This window comes from Thamnophis sirtalis, unplaced genomic scaffold (assembly GCF_051295495.1).
Source record: "Thamnophis sirtalis isolate CommonGarterSnake01/CBP01778 unplaced genomic scaffold, rThaSir2_p1.2 scaffold_2, whole genome shotgun sequence".
Classification (NCBI taxonomy): Eukaryota; Metazoa; Chordata; class Lepidosauria; order Squamata; family Natricidae; genus Thamnophis; species Thamnophis sirtalis.
This window is the reverse complement of record NW_028261382.1, coordinates 76,763,887-76,780,703: the sequence shown is the minus strand read 5'-3', so window position 1 is coordinate 76,780,703 and position 16,817 is coordinate 76,763,887. Positions and strand designations below refer to the sequence as shown.

Genomic DNA, 16,817 nt, shown 5'->3' with positions numbered 1-16,817 from the left:
TCGCAAAATACCAGGACTTAAAAATTGAAATTCAACTACTATGGCACAAACCAGCAGTGGTAATTCCAGTGGTAATTGGCACACTGGGTGCTATTCCAAAAGCACTGGAATTACATTTAAAACAGTTAAAAATTGACAAAATCACCATCAGTCAAATGCAAAAAGCTGCGCTGTTTGGATCTGCACGCATATTACAAAAATACGTTACAACGTCCTAGGCCCCTGGGTGGGGCCCGACTAGTAACCAATGCCAAATCCGGCGAAACAACTGGCCGCTGTGATACAATTGTATAATAATAATAATAATAATAATAATAATAATAATAATAATAATAATAATAATAATAATAATAATACTATATATTACTATATATGGATGATTTGAAACTCTATGGAAAGTCAGAAATAGAAATCCAATCATTGACAAACACAGTCCGAGTATTCAGCACCGATATTTCAATGCAGTTTGGCATGGAAAAATGCGCCACTGTATCCATAAAAAGGGGCAAAATCACTGCATCTGAGGGAATTGAAATGCCCAATGGCCAACTAAATAAATGCAAAGAAAATGAAGCCTACAAATACTTAGGCATTCTGCAGTTGGATAACATCAAGCATGGAGAAGTAAAAACTATTGTCAGGGGAGAGTACACCAACAGAGTTAGGAAAATTTTGAAATCTAAATTGAATGGTGGAAATACAATCAAGGCCATAAATACCTGGGCAATACCAGTTATAAGATAAACAGCTGGTATAGTTAACTGGACACAAGCTGATTTGGACCTTTTGGACCGAAAAACCAGGAAACTAATGACAATGCACTACAGTTTACATCCACGTGGTGATACTGATAGACTGTATCTGCCCCGAAAATCAGGTGGCAGAGGATTATTACAAGTGAAGCAAACAGTTGAAGAAGAAAAACATGCACTGGCTGATTATTTAAAAGAAAGTCAAGAACATCTATTAATCGAAGTAAAGAACAAAAATCTACTGAAGGCCCAACAGACGAAACAAGAATACAGAAAAGATGTGATAAAATCAAGAATGGAGAGTTGGCAGAACAAAGCACTGCATGGCCAATTTCTGGAAAAAATAAAAGATAAAGTGGACAGTGAACAAACTTGGTTATGGTTAAAAACAGGTACATTAAAGAAAGAAACAGAGTCACTAATCCTGGCTGCGCAAGAACAAGCTATCCGCACAAATGCCATTAAGGCCAAAATCGAAAAATCCTCTGATGATGCCAAATGCAGACTTTGCAAAGAAGCTGATGAAACTGTTGATCACATACTCAGCTGCTGTAAAAAAATCGCGCAGACTGATTATAAATTGCGGCACAATTCAGTAGCACAAATGATCCATTGGAATTTGTGCAAAAATTATAATATCAAAACAGCAAAAAACTGGTGGGAACATCAGCCTGAAAAAGTCACCGAAAATGAGATGGTCAAGATCTTGTGGGATTTCCGTATACAAACCGACAAAATACTGGCGCATAATACACCAGACATCACACTGGTTGAGAAAAATAAGGTCACAATCATAGACATCGCAATACCAGGTGATAGATCAAATGCAAAAAGCCGCACTGCTTGGATCTGCACGCATATTACGAAAATACGTTACGACGTCCTAGGCCCCTGGGTGGGGCCCGACTAGTAACCAATGCCAAATCCGGCGAAACAACTGGCCGCTGTGATACAATTGTACAACAACAACAACAATAATAATAATAACAATAATAATAATAATAATAGAGACCTACTATGTGGTTAAATATCCTTAGGCATAAGACAGTGCTGTGGGGATTAAGTGTTCAGCAGAGTAAGGGCACAAGGGAAAATCACATTTTTTGCAGTGCCATTGTAACTTTGAACGGTTGATGAATTGTTGTAAGTTGAGGACTACCTGTATTCTTTCTTATTATAGAATAAATAACAGAATTTTGAAAGCTCAACAGTTTTTGATGCTACACAAATTTCTTTTGAATGCTTCATCTTCTCAGGATTATGTACCGTATTTTTCAGAGTATAAGATGCTCCAAAGTATAAGACGCACCTAGATTTTGGGGAGGAAAACAAGAGAAAAATATCTGCCTCTGCCTCCCAGCAATTTGCCTCCTTCCAACAAACAGTACAGACAATATACACTGTTTGTTGTGTTATTTTTCAGACTATAATTGTACAGACGCTGTTAAAATGTGCTTTCTGGAAGTATAGTTATTCTCTGCTATTTAAAAGAATAGCACTTTTTAAAACAATAGCACTGGGCCTCTTCAGATAAAGCATTTATTTTAAAAAGCCTCTTTATTTTGTTAAGTTGTCTAGAACGATAATAAAGCAGTCTTTAAAAAATAAGTCTAACAATTTGAACATTTTATAGGCACTTATAGTTGTTGATTTACCTCCTTGCAGCAAACAGCCTGATTAGCACAAGAAAAAAAATCTGCCTCCCAGCAATTTTCCATGTGGAGCAAACAGCTAGTTTCACTTTCAATTTCTCCCGATCATCAGCTGTTAGGGATTGCTATAGCTTATTGAAGTCCCCCCCCCCTTTGCTTCAAAGAGGTAAATTGCTGGGAGGCAGAGGCCAAAGGGTGGGGGGCGGTGAGTGGGTGAGGCTACATTCGGTGTATAAGAGGCACACAAATTTTCACCTTTGGGGGAGGTGCATCTTATACTCTGAAAAATACGGTAATTACTTCTTCAAATCCAATTCCCTCCTGCCCATTGGCTCTTCCTCCCTTCTGGCAGCTCTATATATGTCTTATGTAGTGTGGCACATGAAAGAGATATCCTAGAGTGCTATAAAAGAGGCAGAGGATTGAGGCCTACGTAACCATAAACTCAGACCTGGCAAGCATTTTCAGGGCCAGGAGTAATCTTGTTATTTACAATTTTACTGTAGTTATATAATGTAGCTTTATTATTGGGGATTGTTACTATTACGTTGGCAGTGGTTCTTGCTTTTGCATGTTGCTTATAATAGCCTTGATTACATTAATTTACAAATGCATAAATAAAATAATATTCCTGTACTGGTAAGAAGAGAAGATTAGAGACTGGGGAGTGATTGTTCAGATTCAGAAACCTAATTCAAATTACTAGAAAACAGAAACAATTTTCCTTGACTGATTTCTTTCAAGGTAAGTATAAGTATAATCTTTATTGTCATTGTACTTAAATACAACGAAATTGATTAGGTACTGGAAATATCACCTTTTTAAGGATTTGTAATTCTTCAGCGCATTCTTTGCTGAAATCAGGGTGGATAAAAATCAGTGGTTTTTTTAAAAATGGATTTTTAAAATTTAAATTGGATTTTTTAAAAACTTTTATCACATTTATTTCAATAAAATGCTTTTGGAGTAAAAATCTATCCAAAGATAGTTTTCTATTCAAGATACATTAATAATTTAGTTTATTCAGCATGAAATGGAGCTTAGTGATGTAGCATGAGGCTGCATATTCTGCAACATTGGGACTGATGGTGAGTCAACAATGGGTCAGAGGAGCCGCTGCGGGACAGAGATGACAGTTGCTCTTTAAAAATTATGACTTAAATTGAGTTAATTTAAATCAAGCCTTTTTACTAGTGATTTAAATCATGATTTAAAACGTGATTTAAATCGACCTGATTTAAAACAAATTCACTCTGGCTGAAATGAACTTATTTTTAAGTAATGCTTTAAGTTATTGTGCTGCATTAATTACAAGTATCTCAGATAGCCATAACCCAAAAGCTCTTGGCTATACATGTGCTCTGTTTGGAGTAGATACAAACAGAAAATCAATAGCTTAAGCGAAAGAAATGTTTTTTTTCTTTGAGTTTTCTGAATGTAACAACATCTGATGAACTTCTGATTTGTGCAAATCTTTAGAGAAGATAAGCTATGTTTTTCCCCCCCAGCTTGTCTAGAAAAAAAGTAAGAAATTGGGCCTGGAGTAGGACTGTGGGGTAGAAGTATGTCCAAGGAGCCAAGCATATACAAATTGCTTCTAGAAATATACCCCTGTTTTGGACAAAGGGGTGAGGTGTCAAAATATATCTTATGTTCTGACCTAGGCTTCCTGATACAGTAAAAAGCACAGGCTTAGTCCCCAAAACTCTCTTTTTATTTCAAAGGCTATAAATTATGTTCATTCACAGCCCATAATGAGTCCCAAATAGTTGTAACCTACAGTAGGCTGCCAAAGTCCTTCGGGATAAGGCTGATAGGCACCCACCTTTATCTTCCTGGAAACACTGCCAAAGACTTAATTGGCAATTAGCTTGGCAAGGCCACACTCAAAGGCTCATGTACCTTTGTTCCTCCTTTATGTCCTATGGGAGGGGGCCAATCATCTCCAAGCCTTACTCTCGAGTCACCCCTTCTGTCTTAACTGTTCTTGCCTTCTGGAAGCTCTGTGCATGCGTGTACTGGGAACAGGGGGAGCCGGTTCCTCTGCCTTGCTGCTGTCCGACTCTGGAGGCTCCGGAGGCAGCACATACAGTAACTCCCAGATGGCCCTGGTCCCCTTTCTGCCTCAGAGCCTTCCCCAGACTCCCGGACTGGCCCATGTTCCTCCTCAATCTCCTCGTTGGCCAACTCTGCTGCCAGCTCCGCAGGACACTGGCAGACCACAACAATCTTAAGAATAGATGTTCTTGACAGATGCATCTTTTTTATTGTATACACTGAATTGTATTTGTTTATGTAAAAATATAAATTGCTAATGCCAAATTTTAGCACACCTTTCATCCAAAAATGGTTATTCCCAGTTATTGCTATTCTAATTATTTGAACATTGGAAAGTATGCACTATTGAACCAGATACAGTATTCATGAGGTTCAACTTCATCACTGTCTTTCTCTTAAATGAAGCAGAGAAATTAATATAAGTTACACTTTCATCCTTCCAGAGAACCGCTTAAGAAGCAAGGGTCAAAAGGAGTAGCAATTCCTTTGGCATTGAATCTGATTCAAATACACTGTAAAAATGAAGCTGTGTATCAGTACCATGTGACATTCAGGTAATAGTTCTTAAATCTTAACTCTTTCCTCCACAGTTGAAGGCAGTTGCTTTGGGGTCTGCCATGGCTTCAATAACAATGTGGACAGAAGATCCAATATCTTTTATTCAAATTGTTCTCTTAAGTTGCAGTCCAATTGATGCTTCTTCCCACATCTTATATGCTAAAATTTAAAGGAATATAAATCGTGTTTTCTAGCCTTTGAAGCTATGTGGAAAATCTTTCATACTTTCTAAACCCTGTGACTGTCTTGATATGGTGCTTTCGAAAGTACCAGTTGTCAGCTTTATGAGCTAAGAAGGCACCTGTCCAGATGGTTAGTCTGAACCCAAATATTTATTGCATCCAAGGGCAGCCATTTTATCTAAGTAATTTGACTATGGGTGTTAAAAGTTTTTGGAGGGACCCCCAAATTGTCTGTCCATTGATATATTTCACTAATAATGTAAAGCTGTAGGGAATCTGAACATTTTCTTGTAGAAATGCAGCCGAAAGGCCATGCATCTTCTTTGAAGCCAAGACTGAAAAAGAAAATAGTTACAGCTCTTCCTTGATGCTGTCTTTCAGTGAAATAGCATAGCCAACCAGCATCTAGAGGTTGCCTTTCTACTGACAAAGGAATGAATTGTGACAGTTTTTTTCTGTGTGGATATTTCTGTCTGGAAATACACATTCTTTATTTTTTTCCTGATAAAAATGTACCACCCATTGTTGTTTTTTCTTGATTTTCCTCTTGTCTTCCAGCCCAAACATGGAATGTAAAAGTGTGCGTCTTAGGATGCTGAAGGAGCATCAGTCGGTGATAGGAGACATTTCCGCATTTGATGGCTTTCTTCTCTATTTGCCCATCAAGTTGCCTCAAGTAAGATTGAGGGGGAAAACAGAAGAGTTTGCTGCAATATTATCTGACACTGGCATTTAATTCCAACTCCTTATTTTGTTAGTTGTCCAACCCCCAGTCTATTTGGATGGAGTACCACCTGAATTTTTTTCTGTCTTCTAGGAATAACCAAGCTGATACTGAGCTTGAAATATTTTTAGTTCATGAAGATAAATACTTTTAAAAAAATATGAATTGAAATGGTGATAGTGTGTCCTACGTCCGAATGTTTTCCTAGTCTTCTGTGAGTTTGGAATTGAATTGTGCCCTGTTCATTTATTCTTTTGAATTATACTGCAACTGAAGTGTACCTGATAAGATTGAAATGCTCCTTGTGAAATGAGCCAAAGGACTCAGTTCCTTTCTCCTTTTTCCAGGTTATTTTGTGATTTCTCCAATAGCAGCAGATGACAGTATATCTGAATATCTCAAAGGATTTCACTCTACATTTTAGCTGTGGCTATGACTATTATATTAGTGGATAACTTTGTGCTCAAGATGTTTCTTAATACAATTATGATCTACCTGTCCTGTGATGCCTTGGGTGATGTCCCCTCCTATACCATCCTTCACAAATTATCCAGTGGTTGTGTGGGCATGGTGTGGCTTGGGCATGGCAGGGGAAGGATACTGTAAAATACCCATTCCCTCCCCATCCCACTAACCTGCTTTCCAGCTCATTCTCCTGTGCAAAGCAACAGAAGACCCAACCAATCAGCTGGCACTCTTGGGAGGTGGAGCCAGTCAGAGGTGGTATTTGCTGGTTCTCCGAACTACTCAAAACTTCCACTACTGGTTTGCCAGAACCGGTCAGAACTGGTTGAATGCCATCTCTGAAATTATCCCATAAGATAGTCTATGGAGATTCTCACTCATCCAGATTATGGTTGTTCCAAAGATGCTTTATGAAGAGGCAACTAAAGTTTTTGGTTTTTCTTTGAAGATGTTTTGTTTCTCGTCCAAGGAGCTTCTTCAGAGCTGAAGAGTCTTCTTGGATGAGAAGCGAAACATCTTCAAAGAAAAACCAGAAAAGTCCAGTTGCCTCTTGAAAAATCACTTTTGGGACTCCCGTAAGATAGGTTGAGCTGAGAGAGACTAGTTCAAAGTCATTTAGCTTTCTGTATTTTAAACAGGACTTAAACAAAGGTCTCAACATCTTCATCAATGTAACCTTGAAAATATTAAAGATTTAAAATTGATTTGTTTTCTAACATTTTCTTAAAAGAGAACATGAAAAGAAGGACTAGGGTATGACATGATAGCAGTTGTCCAATATCTAATGGGCTGCCACAAAGAAGGGGGGGGGGTCAACCTATTTCCCAAAGCACCTGAGTGCAGGACAAGAAGCAATGGATGAAAACTAATCAAGGAGAGAAGCAACCTAAAACTAGGGAGAAATTTCCTGTCAATGAGAACAATTAATCAGTGGAGAAACTTGCCTCCAGAGGTTGTAGGTGCTTCATCGCTGAACGTTTTTAAGAAGGGATTGGATAACCATTTGTCTGAAATGGATTTAGGGTCTCCTGCTTGAGGAGGGGGTTGGACTAGACTTCCAAGGTCTCCTACAACTCTGTTATTCTGTTAATATTATATTAAGCATGAGCTTGCTTTCAAGGGTATCTCTTCAAGGCATCTGTACCCATTAAGAAAAAAAGTTGTCCAATCTTCATGCTTCAAGGGGTTTTCATAACAGAAAAGTTGAGAATCAGCAATATGGCAAAAGAATAAGTATATTAATACAATATGCAATTTCAACAGCAACAAAATAAGGCATAGTTATAAACTGGTTTGTTTCACTTTTCATTTATGTTTCATTTTGTCTTTATTTTGTGTGGATAGACTTCCGAAAACAAAGCACTCTGAAATGTTACTCTTAGCTTGAGATGGCTAAGTTATACATAACATCTTTTTACTGCAACATTTACTTACTGGCAGGAATTGGAACTGATTATTTTGTAATTTATTTTGTAAACATAATTGTTTTGGAATTCTTAGGCTGTCTTTTACTGACCTCTATTTGAGTTCTGATAGAATATATTTCTTCTACTTTAGAATATTAACCTGAAGTGTGTAAGAAAGACAGATGGAATGGAAGTCAATTTAAAGATACAGATGACCAAAATTCTGGAACCAAGTTCAGAGTTGTGTATCCCGTTTTACAACGTTATTTTCAGAAAGTGCGTAATTTCTGCTGTTTCACATCTGGACTTGAAGCATCCCATAAGTACAGCCGTTCTTAAAATAAATGAATGTTATACAAAATACCAATGTTAAAATGCTTAGACCTGTTTTCTTTTAATTGAATTTATCAACATTGGCTGAATGTTGACCACTATGGATAACATTTCCAATCTCTGTAATTGAATGAGTGTGAGCATTTTTATTTGATGTGTCAGAACAAAAACTCGATAGACCTAACCTAGAAAAGCTTTGCACAATTAATCGTTCAAATATAACATTCGTGTTTATTTTAAAGCCAGTTCATTTTAATATATAGCAGTGCAACTTTAAACCATCAATTTGTATCTGTTTACTCAGAAGGAAATGTGGACCTTCTGTAATGAATGGGGGCCAAGTGTCCTATATAAGATATTGGGAAAATTTTACAACTGGAGTTTTATACAAATAGACATACTATGCAGAGAAAGGATGGGATTTAGATTTTTGCATTGTGCAACAAGTATGTGATGATTACATGAAATATAAATGGTTGCAAGGCTCTGTTTATTTTTAAATAGATATATGTTGTAGTGACCAGTTGACATGCTTATCATTTCAGTACAGATAAAAGAAGTGATTGTAAATTATTTTGATTGGTTCTTTTTCTTGGTGCTTGAAATTACCTTAATCTCAATTAATCTACATACTTCATGAAAGAGGGTACAGCAGTTTTCTCTGTCAGCAGTACAGATAGTTTCTGTTGCTAAGCGAGACATTTGCTAAGTGAAATTTACCCGATTTTATAACCTTATGTGAATCACTGCAATTGTAAAGTTATTGACATGGTTGTTAAGTGAATCGGGCTTCCCTATTGACTTTGCTCATCAGAAGGTTACAAAAGGTGATTTACATGACCCCTGGACACTGCAACCGTCATAAATATGAGTGAGTTGCCAAGGGTCTGAATTTTGATCAGGTGATCATCCCCATGATGATCATGGGGATGCTGCAACAGTTATAAGTGTGAAATATGGTCATAACTCACTTTTTTCCTGTGCTTTTGTAACTTTAAGTGTTCACTAAATGAACTGTCCATAAGTCAAGGACTACCTATACACTTTACTGCAACCTGATCTAGTCGAGGTGCATTCAGGATCGGAATCAATTTGGGATAACAACTGTGGCCACATAGAAAGTATAGGTAGGATTATATATTGTAATGTAGACTGCAGAGAAAAAACCCCATTGGCCTTTGGATCAATCCCTATTTTAACCAAAGATCCCAGGTAAGGGAAGACTTTTGATTCTTGGCTCTTGCTCATCAGGCTCGAGAAGTAAATGGGAAAGGTCAGCAGTTTGGTGGTTTGAATCCCTAGCTCCGTGTAACGGAGTGAGCTCCCCTTACTTGTCCCAGCTTCTGCCAACCTAGCAGTTCAAAAGCATGCAAAAATGCAAGTAGAAAAATAGGAATCACCTTTGATGGGAAGGTAACAGCGTTTCGTGCGCCTTTGGCGTTTAGTCATGCTGGCCACATGATCACTGAGACGTCTTCAGACAGCCCTGGCTCTTCGACTTTGAAATGGAGATGAGCACCGCCCCCTAGAGTGGGGAACGTCTAGCACATATATATGAGGGGAACCTTTACCATTACTATTATTTAAAACGAGTGTCAAACTCTATTTCATTGAGGGCCATATCAGGGTTGGGCATGCCCATCTCGACATCACTCATGTCGGGGGCGTCTGTGGTGGCCTGAGCACTCTTGCCAGTGAAAACAGAGCTCTTGGCAGCCACATGTGCTCCTCCCCCCTTCAAGCTCTGTTTTTGGCTGTGAAGGCCTCCTGCAACCCTCTGTCGGTGAAAGTGGAGTTGGGGAGGGGGGCGTGTGCTGAGGGTTTGGGAACGTTACTAGCAGAGGGTTGCAGGAGGTCTTCGCAGCCTACAACGGAGCTTGGGTGTGGGGCATGCGTGGCCGTCCCAAGCTCCATTTCCACTGGCAGAGGCACCATGGGCCAGTCCTCTGCTGTTTCCTGGGTGGGCCCGTGAGCCAGATCTGGCCCACGGGCCTTGAGTTTGACACACACACACACACACCGATTTAAAGGAATGGAGCCTGCATTTAGATCCACTCGAGATGAAAAGTAGAATGAGATCGTTTGACATCTGCTGCACTGCTGGATGCTGGAATGCAAGTGGACTTTGGGTTGTGCTTAGTTATTCGTCTTGAAATCCTGAAATGAAAGAAAATCTAGGTTCTTCTGGCCTCCTTTGGTAATGGGACTGGAACAATAGAGATTTTCTGTGCCAAGAGTTCATGCTTTAAACAGCAATCTCATTTCTCGCATGGTGCCATGTGCTTTCATCGGCCATCGTATATGGCAAGTATTAAAGGATGCCATTCACGGAAAGACTCTGTCCTTGCGGCTCAGGAGAGGGGGAGACTGTGGGTCACATGATCCTTACAGGTTCCTTTTATACAGAGATTAGGAAAAAACATATTCTGCCAATAACCGCTAAGTATCATAGCTGTTCCAACACTACCTATCTCCAGTGGCTGCTTAAGGATGAACAGTCTATAACTACAGTGCAGGTGGCCAGTTTCTATGCAGCAGCCCTGGAGATTCGTCGCAAACACATGTCTTCTCCACCATAGCGATGTTATGTAACAATTGTGGCAAACCCTTTGGGCTGCTTAGTCACTTCCCTTTTAGCATTGAACCTACAGTTTAGGGATTGCAACTATCTTATAGTCAGACCATGTATAATTGACACTGGATTTTATTATTATTATGAGGACCCGGATTGTTGTTGGGGGCAATATGCTGACTCTGTAAACCGCTTAGAGAGGGCTGAAAGCCCTATGAAGCGGTATATAAGTCTAACTGCTATTGCTATTGCTATTATAGATTTTAGTTGTTATTTATTATTTTATAGTAGAAGTTTTAACTGAATGTATACTGAGTGCTTTTATTTGTTCTGGTCGCTGGTCTAAGACTGTAATAATAAATTGTTGTTCCCAGTGTCATATTTATCTTGGTGTTTTTTTTTAATGTTATTCTAGAGTGATGAAGATTTTAGATATGAAACTTGTTGGGAGAAATTTCTATGATCCTACCAGTGCTACTGTTCTTCAGCAGTACAGGTTGGTATGTTGCTTTGTGCACTACAGTGTTTTTGTCTTTGATTAATTGAACAATATGTTGTTCAATAGAAATAATATTCTTTTAAAATGTATGATGCTGATATATTTTCACACATTCTATAGCAAAACCTCAATAGGGGCAAATTGATTTACTTTAGCTAATTGCACTGTATACCAAAATTAGCTGCCTTGTGTTTTTGGAAAGACTTAAAATAATACATATTTTGGGTGGATTATTTTATTCATTTATTTGTTCCTCAATCCTAGTGAGTTTTGGATAGTCTATGAACATTAATAATAATAAACTATATAGTAATAAATTGGGCTGCAATTTCATCACGTAATAACTTGTCTTTGTTCTGTGAAAGTATATTTTAATAATCAGTTGCATATTAAAACTTATTGGAATTGTAAACAGTGAAAACAGACAGTAGCAATTATTAACAATGACTGTGTTTATAAAATCAATTTGCATCTTTTAATAAAAGAGTTTCTGTTTGTTACTAAAAATTAGCCTCTGTATTTTTGTCAAAGTTTGCAAATATGGCCTGGCTATGCAACCAGTATCCGAAAGACAGATGGTGGCCTGTTTTTGTTGGTTGATGCTGTTCATAAGGTTATCCGGAATGATTCAGTCCTGAATTTGATGTGAGTAAAAATGATGATATCTTAAATATTTATAGAGAGCTGGTGCCATCATAGAGAATCATAAGATGATGTTGATCCTGTGTGCTTTAGAATGCAGAATTCTCAGAATAAGTTTATATTGAACTATCCAATATGCCAAGTATCTCTCATGCAGTTCATTATTTGGCTGTGTAAGACCATTCCACACCATTCAAAAGAGAATTAAAAAAAACAACCCAGAAGGAAACAAAAAGGCTACATAACCCATCCCCTCCAGCCACCAACATTCAGATAAGCAGCACCAATCGGACCAAAAACAATATTCTAATCAAGGAACAACCAAATAGGAAATTACACTTAATCTCAAGTGTAAAAACCCTGTCACCAAAACTGACAGGGAAAACTACTGAATATAAACAGGCAGCAAACCCTTCCCTCACTTGCATTGGAGGTGTTACCTAGTTGGCTAATGAAACATCTGTAAGCAAACAACCAAGGTCAGAGAGCACCAAGAACTCCAAAGCATTGCTAAGTTAGGGTAAGATGAGTGTATTTGGCAGATGGGATGCTGCCAGTGGGGTAAACAGACTTCTTTGGTAAACTCAAGGTGAGACTACAACTTGTGCCTTCCTGATTTTTAACTTGAAGCATTTCTGTTTTCATAAAGGCATAGAATTTATCAACAGAGTCGGGAAAATTTCCAAGACGAATGTACAAAGCAACTTATTGGCAACATCATAATTACCCGTTACAATAATAAAAATTACCGAATTGATGACATTGATTGGAACAAGACACCACAGAACAGTTTCACCATGTCAGATGGGAAGGAAATCACTTTTCTAGAGTATTACAGGTAAAAGATTACGATTCAGTGTTTCTGCAATGTCGAGATAAGATGGGAAGAAGAAAATAATTAATGGGAGTAAGACATCCAGTATCTTGCTTAGGTTTTGTTAAAAGTGTCAGCCATTATCAGTCATTAAGTACTTTGGCTTAATTAGAATTGTTTTTATTAGGTTTTTAGCTGTTGATATTTAAAATTATCAAGTGAGTTTTGTTTTCTTCCTAGAATTCATATAACATTCTCTTTCCAGTAAAAATTATGGGATCACCATTAGAGAACTTGACCAGCCACTGTTGATTTACCGAGTTGAAAAAAGAAAAAATCCTCCAGAAAAGGTGATAATTTGAGCAGTTGCAATTAGAAGCAACCAATTTGTAATGCAGTCCTCACTAAAATGGCTTGATTTATGTGACTTGTCTTGGGCGAGGTTCCTGGACTAGGAACACTTTTGAGCTATGACAGAGGATTATGGGAATTACTATGGGGCAAATATCATGGTGGGTGTGGCTTTGATTTCTCCCACCATCACCCCACCCCCTCAGATATTCCCCGCAGGTTGTTGGGTTTTTTGTTAATAGATTAGTTAATTTAGAGGGAAGCTTTAGGCTGTGATGCCCCTCACTCTTATAGCTTAAGCCCTTGTATAAATACAAGCATTCAGCTGGCATAATATTGGAAATTGTTGGTCAAGCACTTCAACCTTCCTCTCTTCCAGCAACAAATAGGAAGAGAGGATGGGTCTTAACTATTGAGTCTTTCAAGAAAAGACTGGACAGCCATTCATGTGAAATGGTATAGGGTCTCCTGCTGAAGCTGGGGGTTGAACTAGATGACCTGCAAGGTTCCTTCCAACTCTGTTATTCAATGTTCTGTTTATTACTGCTAAGAAAAGATATCTCTGAGTGTTAGTCATAAGCTATTAGCTCTTGTGTTAACTATGCTAGCCCTGGACTAGTCCGACTATCACTTAATGTTTATTCACAGGGTTTGGAGAGAAAATTGTGATAATTAAAAAACCAAACCCACACCATCTATTTGGTTTTCTGGTCACCATTCCCTTTCCTTCCTTCCTACCTAATCTGTATATGGCATATATCAACCCAGCTGATTTTATTAATGATTTATTTCTGTATATGATGTGTGATAATAGGTTTTGTTTTTAATTTTCCTGCAGCTTCAGGAAGGTGAAATCCTGTTAGTGCCAGAACTTTCCTTCTTGACAGGCATTCCTGAGAAGATGAGAAAAGATTTTAGAATTATGAAGGTGCTTGACTATATACTTTATACAGAATTGGAATTTGTTTATACAATTCTCAACCTCTTACTACATCAAATATTTGGCCTCACCAACTTTTAAGTCAGAGCCCTAATTTTGTTATTTCAATAGCATCTGAAGCTTTCCCGTCACGCTCTGCTTGAAGAAGGATTCCCTTGGCCTCCCACAGATCCCACGTGGCTATGTAGTGACATAATGGTGGCTGACATTTTAAGCTTGTCAAATCAGCCAAAAGTTGTAGTTGCTAATCACTAACAATTTACTCCTCCTACTCAGATCACAAGATAACAATGGTATTTTTCTTGTAAAGAGGTTATTGGACTTCTAATATATATGAAACACATAAGGGAATATCGCTCCTGCTGCCTTGAGTCCAGAAGCAGTTTTACAGGTGGAAGATGTAAACATTTTGTTGAGGTACCGATGTTTAGTACTGTAAGGAGCCCCAGGCCGCTCCTGAGTGAAGGAGTGGAACTGCCAGTTTGAACTGAGGTAACGGAATGTGAGGCAACTGGTAGTCGGAACAGAGTTCTTTTCCGGTGGGGAGGGGGAGTAGAACTCCTTAGTATCAGAGCGTGTTAATTATTGTATAAGAAATTGTGGCTTTACTATAAAAGTAATTTATCACTATTTTTCACACTTACAACTGTTGCAACATTCCCATGGTCACATGATCAAAATCCAGATGTTTGGCAACTGGATCATATTTATGACCGTTGCAGTGTCCCATGGTCACGTGATCCCCATTTGTGACCTTCTGACAAGCAAAGCCAAATGGTGATGCCAGATTCACTTAACAGTAGTGTTACTAACTTCACAACTGCACCGATTCACTTTACAACTGTGGCAAGAAAGGTCATAAAGTGGGATAAAGCCTACTTAATTATCTCATTTAGCAGCAAAAGGTTGGGCTCAATTCTGGTTGTAAGTCAAGGATTCTGTTCAGAGGTGTCTGCAGGATGTGATTAAAAAACCCTCAAGATGGTGACCAATAAGTGTGCACACACACCCCCAAATCTGTTTTTTTATGTGCAACTAGCCGATAATCCGATGTTGCCCGGTTATAGGAGGGAAATGTCCAGACCAAATGTAATTTCTAATGTTGGATTACCAGAGGGAAGCTCCTCCTTCAAACTCTTGCTTTGCTGGTAATTTGTGTATGCTTCCTTTTTTGAATGCAAGCTAAAGTGCCCCCCCTTGCTCCCCCCCCTCTTGTGTCCACTCTGCTCAGGACCTTACGCAGAAAGTCAACATGAGTCCTGAACAGCATCATGCCTCTTTGCTCCAACTCCTGAGCAGAATTGAGAAGAATGAGAATGCCCATAAGGAATTGTCCCGGTGGGGGCTTTTCTTGCATGGAGATGTCTATAGGGTAAGGAAACTTTGTGTTAGCTTTGTCAGATGGGATCCTGCCTATTTTATGAAAAATGATTTTGACAAGAAGAGATTAAGGAAGGTGAAGATTACCTCATTTTGGGAGGAGGATGTGGGCCCCGCAGTGGAAAAGACCTACCTTATGGAGTGCAGTTCCCTGGAGGGGGAACCTGGAGCATGTCTCTCTTGCCAGAGCTGATGGGAGGAGCTGGTGTAGTTGGGGAAATGTGCTTCCTCAAATAAATCAACCCGTGTCATAAAAAGCATTAAAGATCCTAGACAGAAGGTCTGCTGCTGAACCGTGTCAGTTTTTTTTTAAAGGAACAATTCTCTCCCCAGTGTGACTCCCTCAACTTTTAAAACTGAAATTCAACTTTTAAAAAAACAGGTTAACAGAGTTGGAAGGAACCTTGTAGGTCATCTAATCTAACCCACTGCCCAAGCAGACCCTACACTATTTCTGACAGATGGCAGTCCAGTCTTTTCTTGAAAGCTCCCAGGGTTGAAGCTGCCACAACTTCTGAAGGCAACTTCTGTTCCATGGGTTGATTGTTCTCACTATCAGAAAATTCCTCCTTATTTCCATGTTGAATCTCTCCTTGTTCAGTTTCCATCCATTGTACCTTATCTGGCCTTCAGGTGCTTTTGAAAAATAGCTTGACCCCCTCCTCTCACTGGCAGCCTCTCAAATATTAGAAGACTGCTATCTTGTTTCCCCTGGTCCTTCTCTTCACTAGACTAGCCAGGCCCAGTTCCTGCAACCATTCTTCATATGTTTTAGTCACCAGTCCCCTAATTTGTACTGTAGTACAGAACATCTCTATGAAGCCTGCATTTTTCAAGAAGTTAGACATGGAGTGGTTGGTGAATCAAGATGACAGGTGGGGAAAGGAAACAAAAATAAGCTTTACGTTTGAGTAGTCATAGGGGGAAAAAACCTCTTCCTTTTTGTGAGTTGTAACTTTTAAAAGATTTTTAATTCTTCAACTCTGTTGCCTTGAGCTTCTAATAATCAGATTTAAAATGACTGCCAAAGTAGGTCAGGTGCTGTCCACCAGCTCAAGGCAGGAATGAGGTGACAAATTCAGGGATCAATCTTACACAACTTTCTGATCAGGGCCCAACATTTGCTACCTTTGGGTAAATACTCTTAGGACTTTGCAGAAATGGATGACCTATTTATTTTCTGTTATTAACAGTTGTCCTAGATCTGTGATGGCGAACCAATGGCACGCGTGCCGGAAGTGGCGTGCAGCGCCATCTTTCTGGGCACACCATCCGTCACCCATTGCTTTTCCGGGTTCCAGCATGCACATGCGTGCTGGCCAGCTGGTCTTTGTCCGCGTGGGAGCACCGGAAACTAAGAGCAGTTCCCTGGCATACATGTGTGCACTGGGAAGCTGAGCTTCTGTTTCTGGCATGTACATGCACATGGTCACCTGGTCTTCCGGTTTCTGGTGCACATACACACGAGAAGACCAGCTGGCCGGCGTGC

At 39.1% G+C, this 16,817-nt stretch overlaps 1 protein-coding gene across 4 annotated transcripts in view; it reads left to right on the top strand.

Annotated features, from left to right (window-relative positions):
• PIWIL2 (piwi like RNA-mediated gene silencing 2) overlaps positions 1 to 16,817 on the top strand; it is a 47,586-nt gene that overhangs the window by 9,517 nt on the left and 21,252 nt on the right. For all 4 annotated transcript variants that reach the window (XM_087706140.1, XM_087706141.1, XM_087706143.1 and 1 more), the window contains 9 exons: positions 4,906 to 5,016; positions 5,761 to 5,878; positions 7,949 to 8,073; positions 11,118 to 11,198; positions 11,733 to 11,846; positions 12,493 to 12,681; positions 12,923 to 13,007; positions 13,847 to 13,936; positions 15,180 to 15,320. In XM_087706140.1, coding sequence (XP_087562266.1) covers positions 4,906 to 5,016; positions 5,761 to 5,878; positions 7,949 to 8,073; positions 11,118 to 11,198; positions 11,733 to 11,846; positions 12,493 to 12,681; positions 12,923 to 13,007; positions 13,847 to 13,936; positions 15,180 to 15,320 — 1,054 coding nt within the window. The remainder of the gene's footprint in view (positions 1 to 4,905; positions 5,017 to 5,760; positions 5,879 to 7,948; positions 8,074 to 11,117; positions 11,199 to 11,732; positions 11,847 to 12,492; positions 12,682 to 12,922; positions 13,008 to 13,846; positions 13,937 to 15,179; positions 15,321 to 16,817) is intronic.